Genomic DNA, 17,696 nt, shown 5'->3' on the forward strand with positions numbered 1-17,696 from the left:
TTGTTCGGGTCTATCTACTAATGCACTAAAACCCCTAAATTTTGACACATGATTGGATCGTTAATTTATTATGCATAAATAGCTGGGATGGATTAAAAAACTAAAACAATGTGGGAACATTTAAATTCACCCCTGGGAATTTACAAGATTTTCTGAAGTGAATGACCATATCTAAATATTGCAATACAAAAACACCTAAACTGAACCTATGGCAAAGAAGAAATCAAATTTGTCAACTGGTTGAACATGTTACTAAGCTGCTTCTTCAATTCTGGTCAGAATGCTGGTAGATGCTTCCCTATATCTGCCGGCAAAACATTTTCAACCTAAATAAACATTTGTTCAGTTGACAAATTGAATTTCTCCTTTGCCATGGATTCTACCGGATGACTGAGAGATTCTACACAGACCTTAAATTGAACCTAGTACTGATACAAAAACCTAGGAGTGTGTCCTGTCCATGCATAACCAATTTGGCAAAATTTAAAATCATCTAATTTAGTATACTAATATATATGTGCATATATTTATATATTTTTTGAATTTAATTACAAAAAATAAAAAAAATATATAAAAAAAATATTTGAGTACTTAACTTAATATGAACAAAACAAGGCTAATATCAGTTTGATGGATCAACATAATCTGCTTTTTGTTATTGATCAATGACTTTCAGAGTTTGATTTTCTACAGGTCTGTAAATTAATTCAACGATTCTGTACAAGCCGTGCAAGGTGACTGCTCTCGTGATTTGAGGCTTCACAAAAATAATTTATCATTTAATTTATTATATTATATCAAATTAAATTTATTATATATACATATATATATATATATATATACTATATGCTGTATATATACAACATATAGTTTATACATATCAACATATCTACATATATATAACTTTCTTGGAGTCTTTGAACGCACCACTTGTTGTTTGACGGCACATGCGCACTTGATCCGGGGTGCCAGTCCAAGCACAGGTCCTTTCGCCGCCATCCTCATCCCATAGAAACACAAACCACCGCGCTGCAGTCAATCATGAGCTTTACAGTAGAAGAGAGGGGCAACCCGAACACCCTGTCCTACCGTCTGTTCTTCAGTAAGTTCACAGGAACCGACAAATTAGCATCGCAAACTAGCTAAAATGGCTCGCGTAATGTAACCGGTTTAAGTCTAATCTCTCTCCACGTGTCACTTGCCTATTCATTCATTTACTGTCGTTGTTAATGTACAGATAGGCTAGTCAAAATCAGATCTAAGAAAGTTCCAAATAATGGTAATAATATGTTTCAATATTATAATAATAATAATAATAACATTTTCAATGGGTCATGGTCAGTGAGCTAACCAGTCTGTCCGGTGTCCAACACCGGTTTAGCCAATGCTGTAATGATTAGCCTTTGTTGCTATTTGCAATTGACTTAAAATTATTGACGTTTTATTAATATTTAAACAACTGAAAAGGAACAGGAAATGTCCCAAGAACACTGTCGTTCCTTGAAGGAAAACTAGGTAGCAACGCCCTCCATTGATCAGTTTAACCAAGCCTAAAAAACAAGCATTCATTTGTCAGGCCTATATATCAAATATCACAATGTGCGGACTGTATACATTTGACTAAGTCTGTTGTCTATTTCATTTGAGATTAATACTAGTTGTTTAAATGTTGTTAACATTAAAATGGTTGTATGACACTATATTTTGTTATTAGAATGCAGTCTGAATTATCAAGTTCAACAAATGTATGTTTGACTCCACTATTCTAAATAACACATATATGTTGTAGTTATTTCAGTTGTTTTTGACTGGAGAACTCTTGATATTGAATAATGTTAAATTGATATAAATGGGATGTGCAGTAGTCAATATTTATTCTTAATTTTGTTATAGAAAATGCAGAAGGAAACTACATCTCTCCATTCCATGACATACCTATGTGCGCAGATGAGGCACAGGTGAGCGAGTACTTTTTTTTTTTTTTTTTTTAACTTTTTACAGTTTATGGTGACTAAATGGACAGATAATAAAACAAAAACTTCCTCATTATAGCCATAATACTTGATTGTCATTAGCTAACTCTCAGCTCAGCTCCACGGTCAGAGTCTAGTTTTAACATTGGCCTTTGCACTAATGTTGCTATCAGTGGTGTCGTGCCACTATCTCAGGATATTACTGTCTGTTTGGTTTGTTTTTATTCTGCGCTGACTATGAACTCATGAATTTTATCAGTTGCAAGTGAGTGCACTGGACTATTTTCTGTTTTTATTCTGTCACCTGTACTGTATTTTTTGTCTATTTGATGTCTATGCACCACATTTCCCCTGGTGGGACAATAAAGTGGCATCTTATTATGTTGTTTTATCAGAGTTTGTTATCTCTATTATCTGTATGACTAAATCTGTCTAACTAAACTTAATAAAAACATAAACTTAAGACTTAAAACATGTTGCCACTCAAGTTAAAATATGTTGTGAATATTGTGAAATATTTGCTTTTCTCTCTTACAGAATATCTTCAACATGGTGGTTGAGGTGCCAAGATGGACAAATGCAAAGATGGAGGTACGGACTTTCATTTACCATCAGTTCTAATATCACTACCAAACCTTTAAATTATAGATTTGTATTTCTGCACCTCCACTTCCTTTTTATTGATGAATAATTTTTTGAATTACAAACAAAAGCAAAGGGCATATAACGTCACAGCCTTTGTACATAGCAAGGCTTTGTGTACATAGAAATCTATTGTGGTTTTACTGTTTACTTAACCTTTGATTGGTGTATTAGCTACACCGCCTCATGCAAAAGGGGCAAGTCAGTGCATTCTCGTAAATTAGTAATTTAGTTAAATAATTAAATGAATAAAATGTAAAAGTCAGACAGTTGTGCATTGCCTTACTCTTAATTTTAAAATGTTGTATTGATGGCAACCCCAAAAAAGAGTTCTGTGCATTGGTATGTGTGTCTGCTTTGCATCTGCATAAAAAGTAACTGGTTTGTGAGAGCCAGAAATGAGTTGGAAGGATTTAAATAACTCTGGTACCTCAGATTTAACAAATACTGGGACTAGTGATCTGATGCAGTGGTTTTATATAGCATTTTTCATGGGAATACAAAGACGCTTCACAATAAATTGACAGTAAAACAAGGACAGAACAAACAAAACAGTAATGAGGAGCAGTTAGGTGTGGGAGCTGTAGGCTGTTTTTGAGTGTGTTTTGAGCAGTTTTTTTTGAAGGTGTTTAGTGAGTCTAATACCTGATGTTTCTGATGTTAAGGGCGAGAGAGTTTCAGAGGGTGGGGGCGGCCATAGTAAAGGCTCTGTACATCAGAGTGAATAGTGACCTAAAACTGAGTAAGGGCTGAGATGCCAGGCAGTAGTCCTTACAAAGATGATATAGACTTTATTGACAAACTTTATTGATCCACAAGGGAAATTATTTGGACACAGTAGCTCAAACATCACAATATATTATAATAAAAAATAATAAATAAAAGAAAAAATATAAATTGTAATAATACATTCAAAATAAGTAGCAAACATAGCAAGAGGCTTGTGTCAAATAAGGCATAATATGTAAATGTATTTGTACAGATAAAAATTAAATGCAGAAATACAGTGATACAAATATATCTTAGCTATATACAAGCTGGTACACACTACATGCTGGTGGAAATTTAGAAAAGAGAACTTACAAATCCTTCAAAGTCATGTTTTTATACGTTTTATTTCCTCTTGCAGATTGCTACCAAAGACCTCCTGAATCCAATCAAACAAGACGTAAAGAAAGGCAAGTTGAGATACGTTGCCAACATTTTCCCTCACAAAGGTTATATATGGAACTATGGAGCCATCCCTCAGGTGCGTACGCTGGTCATACAAAAGCGTACACTTGTATAGAGTAGCTGTGACATTAATATTGATGCATATGCTCTGTGGTGTTGCAGACATGGGAGGATCCAGCTCACAAGGATGCCGATACAGGCTGCTGTGGAGATAATGACCCAATAGACGTCTGTGAAATTGGCAGTAAGGTAGAGTAATTTTGTAATTATTTTACTGCACTCCATGACATCGCTGTAAAATAACAACATCCCATATATTATAATATAATGTAATGGAAATTACTATATCGATTTATTGGTCACTATAGACTAAGCACAATAAGTTGTCTTTCATATTGAACGAAGATTAAAATATTAAGTAAAATATATTTATTTTAAAGGTATTATTTAAGGTATCAATACATAATATTTCTCTAACAAATTACATGCTTTTAATTGAATGTTTTGTCAGTGTTGGAAAGCCATTGTTTATATTTAGTTTATCTACAGATATTATATTTTTAGATCAGTTCAAGGTGATGTTGAGATGTGGAGCCAAGTCTAAGATAATGATGCAAAGATAAAACTAGTCAAGAAATAGTTTCATTGCATTTTAATATGAAAACTCACTGGTATTGGTATCAGATCAACATTGCAATTCTTGCCTTAGTATTACTTTGTATCAGATGTAAACAAAAATCTGGCTGTAAGGTAGAATTGTTTTGTCATTATTCTACTGCACTATATGACAACGCTGTGAATTAATATTGTCCTATATATTATAATGTATAGACTTTTCATGATAATTACTATATCAACTTATCATTCACTATATGAAAGCTGGAACAATATTTTTGAGGAGTCAGTATTTATTGTGTGTACATTTTCTTTGTATTACTTGCTATTTTTGGTAATTTTTCTGCAACAAGATAAGATTTAAGCCATCAAAGGTTGAATTTAATGACTTCTATGACTCATTATAGATACAAACTCATCACAGTGTTTCATTGAGATATTTATTTGTTGCAGCTATGAGTTTTTAACAATATTGCAGAATAGTTTTTGTGGTTTAAAGGGCCTGCTACCTACTTGTCTCCATGGAAATGTCATTGTTTTGCCTTAAATGTTCCATGGTGTGACTTTAAACATTTGAATCTAGCATTTATTCATTATGGGCGTTTCTGTTGCTCAAAAATACAATAATTCCTTCTGTGAATAGGGGTAACTTTCCACAGATCTGAATTGTAATGTAGCGTAGTGCTGTAACATTGCTTGTCTCCCTCGTGATAGATAGGTTTAATCTATGTTGTGGAACATCCTAGACAAAGCAATAATATTTCCATAAAGACAAGCAGGTGGCTGCCCTCCACTAAAAAGTAACCATGCACCTTTAAATCTGCTTTATTGGCATACATTAGTTTCAGTATTATCATTTAGTGTATATATTTTCTTCGGCAATATATCGTATTTAACAGACTTTATTGTAACAGACTTTATAATGTGTTCCTATGAAATGTGCTCCTCTCTGCAGGTGTGCTCCCGCGGTGATGTCATCAGAGTGAAGGTCCTGGGGGTTCTGGCCATGATCGACGAGGGAGAGACTGATTGGAAAGTGATTGCAATCAATGTAGACGACCCCGAAGCTGGCGAATTCAATGGTAAGAGCCTCACCTCTTTAGGTCAGGGGAGGGCAGGCATGTTTTGCTCACCAGATACTTTTACCTTTTTAACAACATCCTGAGATTTACTCATAGATTTGTGAATGGTGCAAGAGTTGTGTGTTTATTAAAGTGGACCTATTATGCAAAATTGACTTGTCAGTTGTCACAATTTTATAGTTGTTTCCCTTCACCATTTACTCACCCAAAGTTGTATTTGGAGTGATTCATGCGTGTTTGAGCTTTGAGCTCGATCTTTAATTGCTTATTTTCAAAACAATCCCATTTTTACCGCCACCAGCATATGTCCATTGCTCAGTACTAACTTTGTTCACCAATTTAATTTTCTTAATCTAATAATAATAATTCATCAGTTTTATATAGTGCTTTTCTGGACACTCAAAGACACTTTACAGAGCATTGTTCATTCACTTCATACCAGGTGGTGGTAAACTACTATTCTAGCCACAGCTGCCCTGGGGCAGACTGAAAGTTGCCAATCTGCACCATCGGCCCCTGTGACCATCACTGTCACTCACGCACACACCACTTTCATACTAGGCAATGTTCGTGAAGTGTCTTCCTTAAGGACACAATGACAATGAAGGTTTTTTTGGGGTTTTTTTTGCAACTGGTTCCCCACTTTTGGCACCTGATTTTTCCCAGCGATCTCCCTTCAAAATACTAACCAGTCCTGGCTTTGCTTACCTTCTGAGATCTGATGGGATCAGGCTTTGACAAGCCGGTATGGCCACAATCTTAATCTGTGATATGTACATTATTCAGCTGAGTCATGTAGTCTTTTTGTTAGAAGTGATTTAAAAAAAAGTCCTCTACCACTGAAGGTGTTGACTTCACAGCTCTTTGTTTTCTTCACATTTACAGCAATGTCTGCTCAAATTGAGCGCCACAGCTTTCTAACGCAGAAGTCAGCGGACTTTTTCAGTTTATTTTATGTTGTTTTTTTAGATGATTATTGCGATTTAAAATGTCCAAATTATAATTTATGATCCATAGCTGTTATGGATTATAACTATATAGCAGACATGAGCACAGTAAAAGTTCTTCTTTAAAGCTAGTTATATTGATCGAAGTTTAAAATACTAATAAAAATAAATATATTTCAAAGGTATTATTTCATACTTTTTTTTTATTGAAATTTTTCCAATTTTGGAAATACATTATTTATAATGAACTTTAGATCAGTTCAAGCTGGGGTGGAGGCATGGAGCTAAGTTTAAGATGCCATGGTAAAACTTGTAAAGGAGTGCATTTTAATACAAAACTCACTGATAATGGTATCGGATCACTTTTGCAATACTTGCCTTAGTGTCACTTCGTATCTGATGGAAACAAAAATCCCTGGTATTTTTGTCAACCTAGATAATCAGATTTGACAATTCTCGTTTCACTGATTTGATTTCCTAACCGTATCTGCCTCTGTGTCTTGTGCTGGCTCTTGCAGACATCAGTGATGTGAGGCGGCTGAAGCCCGGGTACCTGGAGGCCACAGTCGACTGGTTCAGAAGATACAAAGTGCCTGACGGTAAACCAGAGAATCGCTTTGCCTTTGATGGGGAGTTTAAAGACAAGGTATGCGCCCTACAATTATATACACGCTTCTTTATATTGATCATTGTTTATGTTGTTGAATAAACCCAGACTGTATACAAAAGGTCTTATATTACGTAAAATTGACTCTTGTGAGGTTTAAGCCATGTTAGGATGTTGTTATCGCATCAAAAATATACCCAGAGTTGTGTTTTGATTAATTCACACATGTTTTGAGAGCTCCTTTATGAATCTGTCACCATTTCTAAAGCTCAAAATGATACATAAAAAGAATACTTTATTATCCCAAAGGAAATTAATTTCTCAGGCAGCAACAATGCATGTTAATAATATCAATCTATATCAGTTTATCATTTCATATGTACCTTTTCACCTAGTATTCAGTGAAAATTTGCAATTCCAGGGCTGTCCAAAATTATTCTTGTGGAAATATGGAGTTTAAAAACACAGTGGAGCACTTCCTGTATTACTGTATGACATTAACAAGTTGAACAGAGTGTTTTCAGTTTGAGAGAAGAAGTAAATATGCAGGATTTGTGTTAAAAATGGGTGAGTGAAACAAAACACAACTCCAGGTATGTTTTTGAGGAGGAAACAACATTTTGACATGGAATAGAAAATGGCGTAATATGGACCCTTTAAGATTATCTTGTGACTATAAATGAATGAAATAAAGTGAATGAAATGCTTCTCTGTTGTAGGACTTTGCCATTAATGTAATCAAGAGCACTCATAGTTTCTGGAAAAACCTCATTTGTCAGAAGGCCAGTGCGGGTGAACTAAACTGGTAAATATTGTTTGAATTGTTATAAATCCCTGTTTTCTGTGTAGATATAACCTTTTCTGTGCTCCGACAGTAAAAACACAAGTGTCTCCGCGGGTGACAGTCCATTCTGCTGCTCAGCGGATGAGGCCAAGGCAGCTGTGGGAGAGGTAACACACAAATGCAATTCAATGTTTTATTGCTGGTAAAATATTACACTGCCTATCTAATTGTCTTCATTTGTAGACATGTCCGTGTGGGAAAGGTGACCCCATTCCTTCAACAGGTAATTTAAGTTTACTATTTAAATATTTTTTAGATTATGACCAGTAGGATCTACCCAAGAACATTTATTTAAAACTTTAAACTTTTTGTGTGTTTTGCAGTTGACAAATGGTTCTACAAATAAGAGGCATCATTGAAGGCGGAGGGCCTTTAAACACTATGATATGGTCTTAGAAACAATGGGAGGATTCCCAGACTCAATCTTTCCATTGGATGGCGAGATACTGTACAATGTTAGATAATGTAGATTAACTCAAATAATGTGTACACTAGTGATGCATTCATGTTATGACCAATTAATCTTACAAAGGTCTCCTAGGAGATGTGCTGTCAAATCTTGAAGGTACCCAAACCCTACTTCCTACCTGAAACTGCTTTAATAAAGCTGTTCTGGACTCCATACTGTATGGTATTTTTGCTGCAGGTGAATATGGGAAGCTTTCTCCTATCTACCACCATCTAGTGGACACTGAGTAACATACAGATTTAGCACAACAATTGGTAATCATGGTAACCACATGTCCGTCTTTAATTGTGCTCCACATTTAGGCCCTTTCCTTTTTACGTATACTGTACCTCTTATTTAATGGGTGCCCCCTTTTTATGTGAAACAAGAATTATAAAAAGCGAGATTTACATATGTGATTATATATTTTTGATCTCAAACCAAGAATATTTCGGTGTAGTGGCATTCAGGGTTGTAATATATTGCTAACCTGGACGTATATGGCACGTAATGCGATTCCAGTCTCTTTTTGTGCGTTATGATTTAATCTAAAATTTATACAGTGCTTTTGCTATTTTGTATTTATCTTAAATTAAACCCTTCCATGTCCCACAAATTTCGACATGTCCCACAAATTTCGACATGTTCCTCTTTCAACAACTTGTGGTCATCCAAGTATTAGGACGATGTTACTATAAGGAAAAGTTGTAGTTTGTTGTTTTTTCCGCTCTTCTATGACGAAACGCACAAAGCATCCCTATAGAATTCATATATAAATAAATAAAATGTATAAATAAAAATATCCTCACAGTAAACACCCAAACTTGGCGCGCCCCTCCTGATATTTGCGCGATGACGTATTTCCGGTGAACTGTCAAACCTGCCAGTCTCCAGCGGCGCACGGGCTTGGACCAAATTTAGGGACTTGGGACTTTCACATCTCGCCACACTCAGGTAAAGTTAGTTTTATTCAACTACAAAAACTTTATTCAAATACCAAAATGACATCCTTTCGATTACTCCAAAGATGAAACTTGTAGACGAGTTTATAAAGTGTTATTTAATCTTTTTGATCAGCGTAAAGGGGCTGCGCGCTTGTTTACTTTGTTTACGCCATTAGCCAACACAGGGAATGAGCTGTTGCAGCCAAGAAGTTACTGGAAAACTATTTGACATGTGCTCCAGTTTGTGAAAGCAGTTGCCATAGGAGTTATATTATGCTATTATTGCGTTGAAGTTGGTCATTTTTGTAATTACCAATATGCGCGCATTTTAACACAGCAACGGGCAGCACATTTTACGCATTGGATCTTGAACACAATGCGTCTAGTTATATTTTGCTTATAACTATAGAAATAATGAAATCTTTGAGTGTCCACTGCCCTAAGCCGGTTGAGCAGAGTGACAGGTGCGTGGGCAGGAGCAGAGGCAGGGGCAGATCAAGTGTCCTGACCACTACTCGTCATAAAAATAGTCCCAAGGAGCACCGGGGGTCTCATTCTTCACACAGACCCCAGAGTGCCTGACTATAGCGACACCGGCTGCTTAGTGCGCCCTTTCAGTGATTTGTGTGAGATTATACAGATTACATAGATTACACATACCAGTGAGGTAATCCAGGAATAAAGGACTGGAGAACAGTAAATGCAAGATTTTGAAAGATTTGGTTCAAAGTGCTGGTGCCAAATATGAGTACTTCAACGGCTTAAGAAGAGTACTGTCGAGTTAAGCGGCCCATATTACGCTATTTTCTGATCTATGTTATAATGTTTCCATACCTGGAGTTGTGTTTTGTTTCATTCACACATTACCACACAAATCCTGTATATTTAGGATGAGTTCTTCTCTTAAACAGAAAACACTCTGTTCCACCTTGTGATGACATGTGGTAATACAAGAAGTGCTCCATTGTCTTTTTAAATTCCATACAGTTTCATTAGTATAATTTGGATGATTTTAGCCCTGAAATGTCCAACGATCACTGAACAAAATGTAAAAAGTTAATTTGAAAACCGCCCCTGCATGACACAAGATGGAACAGAGCATTTGTGAAATTTGGAGATGCAGACAACACCAGCAATATAAGAATTACTCAAACGTGTGAATGAAACAAAATACAACTCTGGATGTTTTTGATGACAGATGAATGCTGTCATTGTATCCTTGAGCAACACACTTAACCCCGCTCACCTCTAGTGTCTGTGTGTATGCATGGGTGAGTGGTTTCTTGTTGTAAAGCGCTTAGTGCCTTGAAGATGGAAATGTGCTTTATAGAAATGTGACCATTTACCATTGAATTTTAAATGTCTAGAAATCAGATATTAATCAGCCATATCATGTTTATCACTGTCCCATGCAGCTACTTCAGAAACATGTCTTTCATATTTGACTGGATCTACAGAAGCTTCAGCAGTGTCTTGCAATTTTTAGGTAAGACATTTTGTAGTAGTAGTAGTAGTAGTAGTAGTAGTAGTAGTAGTAGTAGTAGTAGTAGTAGTAGTAGTAGTAGTAGTAGTAGTAGTAGTAGTAGTAGTAGTAGTAGTAGTAGTAGTAGTTCATTTTGCAGCACAACAAAACAAAAACAAAACATACTACAACCCCATAGATCATGACTGAAAGGGTTTAGGCATCTAAACTATGTAGTTCATGACCTGACCTCCAAAAATCTATTTAAGTCTAAATCTGCATTATATCCCTGTATGTTGAACTACTGACCATCTCCTGAGTAGGGCTGTAACGATATCCAAATCTGACTGTATGATATTATCATGATAGTCATGTCATGGTATGATACTTATTGCTATTGCAGTATTTTGCAGATATTTTGGATAGGCTAAAAGAATTGAAGTCCGGATACTTTTTGCTTTTAAATTACCATGACTAGACTTTGGTGTGAATCATTACTGTCGTCATCCCAAGAATTAAAGCAAAAAACATATTTCTTCATGTTGTCTACACTGAAGTTAATCATGAGATATGTAGTTTCCTATGTTTATCAAATGTTGCTACTGTCAAACAATGCATTTAAGCAAAGGAACTTGTAATACAATATCACAATATTTTGGTTATTGTTACATCTCTACTCCTGACCTATATGACCTATAATCTTATTTCACTTGAAGAAAGCCACTTGATGTTTCCAATTTGTATTAAATGAAATAAATTAAACTTATTTTTTCAGTAATGACTTGCCTTGACATTTAAAGCCATTCTGTACAGGGCTGCCCAATATATTGCAATCAAACTGAAATTGCAGTTTGAGTTGGCACAATTATCAAGTCGCAAAGGCTGCAATTATTTATAGAAAAATATCCTGTTTTATAGAAAAATCTTGCTTTACCTGTAGTTTAGACCTCTTCAAACATGCATGGGATTCTAGTATTGATTCTTGTAAGTTAATATTTCAGGCTAAAATTGTATTACTTCTGGAATTGTTTACACTCTGAACAGAATCCTACATTTCAAACATATTGCAAATCTGATCTCAGTAATCATGCATTTCTAAACCCAGCTCTGCTATGTAAAACAAATACATTATAATATTTTACCCTGTGTCAGGTTTATATAAGAAGACAGGCAAGCTTGTGTTCCTGGGGCTGGACAATGCAGGAAAGACCACTCTACTGCACATGCTCAGAGACGACCGACTGGGCCAGCACGTCCCCACTTTACACCCGAGTACGTCTACAGGTCCAAAATGACTTACAAAGTTGTCTTAAAAACATATTATTTCATTCACTGTGATTTCTCTGTGTCCAGCATCAGAAGAGCTGACCATAGCCGGAATGACTTTCACAACATTTGATCTAGGAGGGCACACACAAGGTAAGCTTAAACTGTGAAGAATGTACAGTTGTGAAGTTTTGGCAGCTTCTGGTGGAGACATTGTAGAATGCAATGTAAAAACTGAAAAGAAAAAACAAAAGGAAACAGCACTCTTAAAGTTTTCAAAAATGTTCTATAATCACAGCTGAACCTTGGTTGCCCATGCCTTTTTCACATTTTTTTCATTCTCATGTGAAAGCTCAGAACCTCCAGAATTCACTCATTGATTCACTGATTTAGGTAATGAGAATTCAGATCAGAGAGAATACTTTTAGATTTAAACCAACTGAACTGCAGCATTAAAACTGGCAACCCAAATGAGAGACTCATGTGAGGCTCATTCTGCTTTCCGATAGAATAATTGTCTAGAGAACCATAAAAACATAACATAGACAACTCTGCCACCAGGCCTAATGTTTTTTGTAATTAAAATAATAATCATTAAAATAACCAGAGCTATATTTAATTTGAACGTATGACCTCATATCTGGGTACATACACAGTAAGGTCATGTTTATAGAATCTATAAACTATAACTATAAAATCAAAATATTACATACATATCTTTAAAGTGATCTGTAATCCATCTTTCAACATTTAGATCAGTGTTTAATCTTGGTCTCTGTCGGTTCACTTATAGTTCAGTCTTTAGTATTGATTTACCCATGTTAGTGTTATAGGTGAGGGGGTTGTTCTTAATCAGTTCGAGCACTTAAATCTGTGAAAGGGTCAGAGGTCAACATGTTACTGAAATAATCAATGTAGAAAGCGTAGATCAGCAGTTCAACTTGCTGGGAGGGCTAAAGCAAGAGTTTAATTATAGGAGACAAATAAATCTTTTTAGTCGGTTTTGCATTTTAAAAAAATACATGGAGGCTATAGTTTGTTTTTATTTTTTTATTTTAGTGATTCAAATGTATGTATATCTTTAATATGCCACCAATCTGTATTTTATGGTGTTTTCTGATCTATGTTTCCTCATTAAAACATACACAAATCCTGCATATTTAGGCTTCTAAATAGTTTCTAAAGAGTTCTTCTCTCAAATAGAAAACATCTGATAATACAGGAAGTGCTTCACTGTGTTTTTAAATGCCCTACACCTTCAATAGAATCATTTGGATAATTTCAGACCAGGAATTGTCCATTTCCACAGACCAAAAGGTAAAATGTAGCCGTTAACTTGAAAACTACGCTTCATGACATCACAAGTTGGAACAGCACATTTTAAGCTTTGGAGATGTAGAGAGAATGCAGGATTACTCAAACGTGTGAATGAAACGAAACATAATTCCAGTAATGTTTTTGAAGAAAGTTAGGGGTCCTGTTTTTATATATTAATTAAGTAAAAGTAATTCTAGATCAGTACTGAAGTTTATAATGAACAAGTGCAAAATGTAAATCTACACATAATATATATATAGTTAAATACTTGACCTGAAAAACACCTAATGTGAAAAAAGTGCATAAAGAGTCATAGTAACAATTTACCATGACACCTTGTTTTACAGAACATACTGCTTTGGAAATATGTTATAATATATATATATAAAAAAACAATACATAGTCTAATTAACACTATGTACAAGACAATGTGAAATAACAGTGTAAAGACGCATACATTATTTAAATTTGCATATTGTATGTAATATCATGTGAATAACAATGATTTGTGGCCTCCAGCAAGAAGAATCTGGAAGAACTACCTCCCGGCCATAAATGGAATAGTCTACATGGTGGACTGTGCAGATCATGAGCGGCTAGTGGAGGCCAAAGTGGAGCTGGATGTAGGTTTGAACGCACTGTACTATATAATATAAATACTACTACTGATACAACTACTGATACGACTACTGATGCTGCTTGTACAATTTCTGATATGACCAATACTACTACTTGTACCAATACTACTAATAGGCAAGACAAACTACATTGATTTGTCTCTGTGGAGATGTTGTTTCTTTGCCTTTAATGTTCTCCTTGGAGACAACCACCAGGTGAACTTGCAAGTCAGATCTGTGAAGAGTAGCAACCCTGCTTACTACAGGAATGTGTGTTTTCAAAGTTTTTGCAATAAAGTATAGCTATGTTAAATGCCATACTGTGGAACATTTCAGGCAAGACAAGTGGTTTGCTGTGGCAACATATCACACATCAAAATTGATAAATACTACTCCTACTACTACTACCACCAATACTACCACTACCACTGCCACTACTACTACCACTACTATTGCCACTACCACTACTACTAATACACATCAAAATGTATGAATACTACTACTGCTGATACTGATGATGCAGTATTGTAGAGCATTATTAAGTGCAGGTGCTGTTGTGTACACAGGCCCTTCTCACAGATGAAACCATCTCTAATGTGCCAGTTCTGATTCTGGGGAATAAGATCGACCGACCAGAGGCCATCAGTGAAGACGCCCTCAGAGGCATGTTTGGTCTGATCGGACACACCACAGGGAAGGTAATGCACAAACTACTGTAGAATATTTTTTAATGCCATAGGTTTGACTAAGGATGTCGCAATATCACAATTTAAGGCTAGAAAGTAGACTGTAAATATAAATGGACGTAGCAAACCCACTAGCCCCTGCATTCCAAATATTTGTATAAACCCACTCTTCATGATCCTGGTGTTTTTATTTCGCTATTTTGTCCGTAAATCAATGACCTTTGTTCTAGTTTGTTCCTGGCTTAATGAGCTCAGTCAGATTCACCTCTAAAACTGTGGAGACATTGACGGTCTTGTACTTACTATGAACCCGATATTATGTGTTCTTAATAAAGACTGAATTATTATGAATTATGAATGACATCTATGAAAGTTTAAGATGGAATAAACAGTAAATACCTGACGTTTAGGTTTGCATTTTTGGTTTGTAGATTGAATTAAAATAACTGCTTTTAAAAATTTTTGGGTAAAGTTTGTTAAAGGTGCACTTTGTAACTTTTCGGTGGGGGGGGGGTCCGTCATGTGCTTGTTCCTATGGATATGTCATTGCTCTCCCTGGAATGTTCCACAGTATGACATTAAACAGCTCTACCTTACATTTACTCAATTACAGGTGTTTTATAGCTCAAAAATACCTAGAAAAACAGGCATTCTGACTGTGAGCGGGGTCGCCTCACCACAGATCTGACCTGTAACTTTGCTTGGTTTGGTTTGAAGATAGAAAGGCTTAACTGTACACATATTGTGAAACATTCCAGACAAAGCAGTAACATCTCCATGAAGAAAAGCATTTGAGGGACCCTCCACCAGAAAAGTTACACAGTGCACCTTTAAAATGTTCAAATTTTATTGTGATCTGAATAATCAGAATGATCAGTTACCAGAAAAATCTTGACATCCCTGGTTTGAATATTACTGTGCAGATATTTAGTGCATGTGTTTGTATTTAATAGGCGTAGTTTCTTTTCTTCAGTGGATTGTAGTCAGCATATTCCCAGACTGGAGAAGCAGACGGGGCAAAAAATCGTACTATGTAAACCATGTGTTGGAATTATAATTTAGTACTTCAAAACTGAGCTGTTTTAATGGCAATTTAAAATGAAAAATTAGCAAGGCATGTGGTTTAGAAAGAAGTTAGCTTGTAGTTTAGATGACAATTTTGAAGGGAAATAAACTGTATTATTGTTGATTTCAGTGAAAGTAATAACTGATTAATCCAGTTACCAGAAATATTTGTCTGTCCTTATGACAATAAAACTGTCCTAGGCTAATCAGATGTGTGCCACCTATTAATCTGTAATTATATTTATTGGAAGCATTTCAGCATTTTTTTTTAAACTGTGTTTTTAAAATCAACTCCATTCTGGACATTAGTTATCATATAGCTGATTAGCCTCCATTGTGACTTATAACTCTTAAAGGTCCTATCCTACACAAAACGGATTTTTATGAAGTTTTAGCCATGTTATAATGCTGTTACCTCTTCAAAAACACACCTAGAGTTGTGTTTTGTTTCAGTTGTTTGAGTAAGTCTTTATTATTAGTCTATCTACATCTCCAAATCTGCAAACACACTGCTCCCCTTGCAATAATGTAGTGGTAATTTTCATGTTAACAGCTACCTTTTACCTTTTGTTCAGCAGAGATGACAAATTCCAGGGCTGAAATTATCCAAATGATTCTAGTGACGGTGTATGGAGTTTAAAAACACAGTGGAGCACTATTTTATAACATAGATCAAAAAATATCACAATATGGGTCCATTAATATTTAAAATTTCCAAAATGTTTATGGGGAAAAATTAATAGGAAATTTACTTCCGGAACCACAGCGGACTCCGAAGTGGGTGGGACTTTTGAGCTCCAACATCAACCTTGCAGTTACTACACCTGTAAAGTGCTACCACTTTAAGTCTCTTCTTCTTCTTTATCTTGAGTCCATGACCTTCAGTGCAGTAATTTTTGCCCTTCCCCCTTTAGGGCAAAGTGTCTGTGAAGGAGCTGAACCTGAGGCCCATGGAAGTGTTCATGTGCAGTGTGCTGAAGAGGCAGGGCTATGGAGAGGGCTTCCGCTGGCTCTCCCAATACATTGACTGAGGCTGCATTATCCTGGTTACTCCTCTCTATGCACACATATATGACCTACCTGTGTCTGCTTCATCTGGGCTAATGCGCTTCAAATAGACATTGTATGACATCTGCTGCTTTTGATATGCATATTTAAAATTGTGTAGGCCTTCCTGTTACAAGCCCACCCCAGGTTCATCATATCTTATTAACCAGATGTCACTATGATTCAGAGAATAGACTGTGTAGACACTGTTATTTACCTTGACTGGAGCCTGTTGGGATTTGACCCAGGTCACACAGACCAGGACATGCCTGTAGAACATGTCAAAGCTGGAGACAAATGCCTGACCTGGTTATTTTTATCTGCTCGTGTTGACTTACAGGTCATGCACGAACTCCTCACTGCTTCAGGCAAAGCAACAGCATTCTTATTTTTAAACACGTGAAGACATGGTACTATTTATAATCTCGCACCTCTGATGAAAATGGCATAATAGTGCTTTGTAGGACTTTAGCCTTCTGAATATTAACCACAAATGCACTATGAGGGTCTGTATCTTATATGTATGCTAATCAGCAGCTATGTACCATGTTCATATTTAACCCTAATCACTGACTGTCTTCAGATGTTACCATAGACTGTATATAGATCCTCCTTTATACAATCTATGGATGTTACTGTAAAGAGCGCAGTACTTTGTGATCAGGGCCTGGAGGGAGCAGTGTCCTGTGAGAGTACTTGTGTCAAGTGCCAGTTGCATGCAAAAGTTTTGCATGTTATAATTTAAGTGCAATATTATCTATATTTGTAAATAGGCTATTATTTATATTCTAAGTAGAAAGTAGTTACACTTGGCCAAGTGACAAAATATTATGTAACATTAAAAAGTTAAGAAATATTTTGTGAAGTACAACTTTTAATAATTTCAAACCAGTTAAAATGTAAAATATTTTTTTGGAAAATAAGAAAAAATAAAAATGAATAAATAATTTCTGGTGTGATT

General features: G+C 35.7%; 2 protein-coding genes across 2 annotated transcripts; both read left to right on the forward strand.

Annotated features, from left to right (window-relative positions):
• Positions 1–947: 947 nt before the first annotated feature.
• On the forward strand, positions 948–8,505 carry ppa1b (inorganic pyrophosphatase 1b). Its single transcript, XM_020939640.2, has 11 exons — positions 948–1,102; positions 1,894–1,958; positions 2,511–2,564; positions 3,745–3,864; positions 3,951–4,037; positions 5,359–5,485; positions 6,951–7,078; positions 7,759–7,844; positions 7,915–7,990; positions 8,067–8,106; positions 8,207–8,505. Exons 1-11 carry the CDS (start codon positions 1,042–1,044, stop codon positions 8,227–8,229), a joined length of 867 nt encoding a protein of 288 aa, XP_020795299.1. The 5' UTR covers positions 948–1,041; the 3' UTR covers positions 8,230–8,505.
• A 145-nt stretch (positions 8,506–8,650) lies between these two features.
• Positions 8,651–17,623, forward strand: sar1ab (secretion associated, Ras related GTPase 1Ab). The gene is made up of 7 exons (XM_020939645.2): positions 8,651–9,285; positions 10,691–10,761; positions 11,890–12,009; positions 12,091–12,156; positions 13,840–13,943; positions 14,504–14,635; positions 16,603–17,623. The coding sequence occupies exons 2-7, from the start codon at positions 10,704–10,706 to the stop codon at positions 16,717–16,719; spliced, it is 597 nt and encodes a 198-aa protein (XP_020795304.1). The 5' UTR covers positions 8,651–9,285; positions 10,691–10,703; the 3' UTR covers positions 16,720–17,623.
• The last annotated feature ends 73 nt before the right edge of the window (positions 17,624–17,696 follow it).

Source organism: Boleophthalmus pectinirostris, unplaced genomic scaffold (assembly GCF_026225935.1).
Source record: "Boleophthalmus pectinirostris isolate CB_2022bp ecotype Guang Dong unplaced genomic scaffold, ASM2622593v1 HiC_scaffold_5, whole genome shotgun sequence".
Taxonomy (NCBI): Eukaryota; Metazoa; Chordata; class Actinopteri; order Gobiiformes; family Gobiidae; genus Boleophthalmus; species Boleophthalmus pectinirostris.

Coding starts and splice junctions, on each gene's coding strand:
- ppa1b (XM_020939640.2), top strand. CDS start 1,042: ATGAGCTTTACAGTAGAAGAGAGGGGCAACCCGAACACCCTGTCCTAC. Junction 1,959..2,510: donor TGTGCGCAGATGAGGCACAG/GTGAGCGAGTAC, acceptor TCTCTCTTACAG/AATATCTTCAACATGGTGGT. Junction 8,107..8,206: donor TGACCCCATTCCTTCAACAG/GTAATTTAAGTT, acceptor TGTGTTTTGCAG/TTGACAAATGGTTCTACAAA.
- sar1ab (XM_020939645.2), top strand. CDS start 10,704: ATGTCTTTCATATTTGACTGGATCTACAGAAGCTTCAGCAGTGTCTTG. Junction 12,010..12,090: donor CGTCCCCACTTTACACCCGA/GTACGTCTACAG, acceptor CTCTGTGTCCAG/CATCAGAAGAGCTGACCATA. Junction 14,636..16,602: donor TCGGACACACCACAGGGAAG/GTAATGCACAAA, acceptor TTCCCCCTTTAG/GGCAAAGTGTCTGTGAAGGA.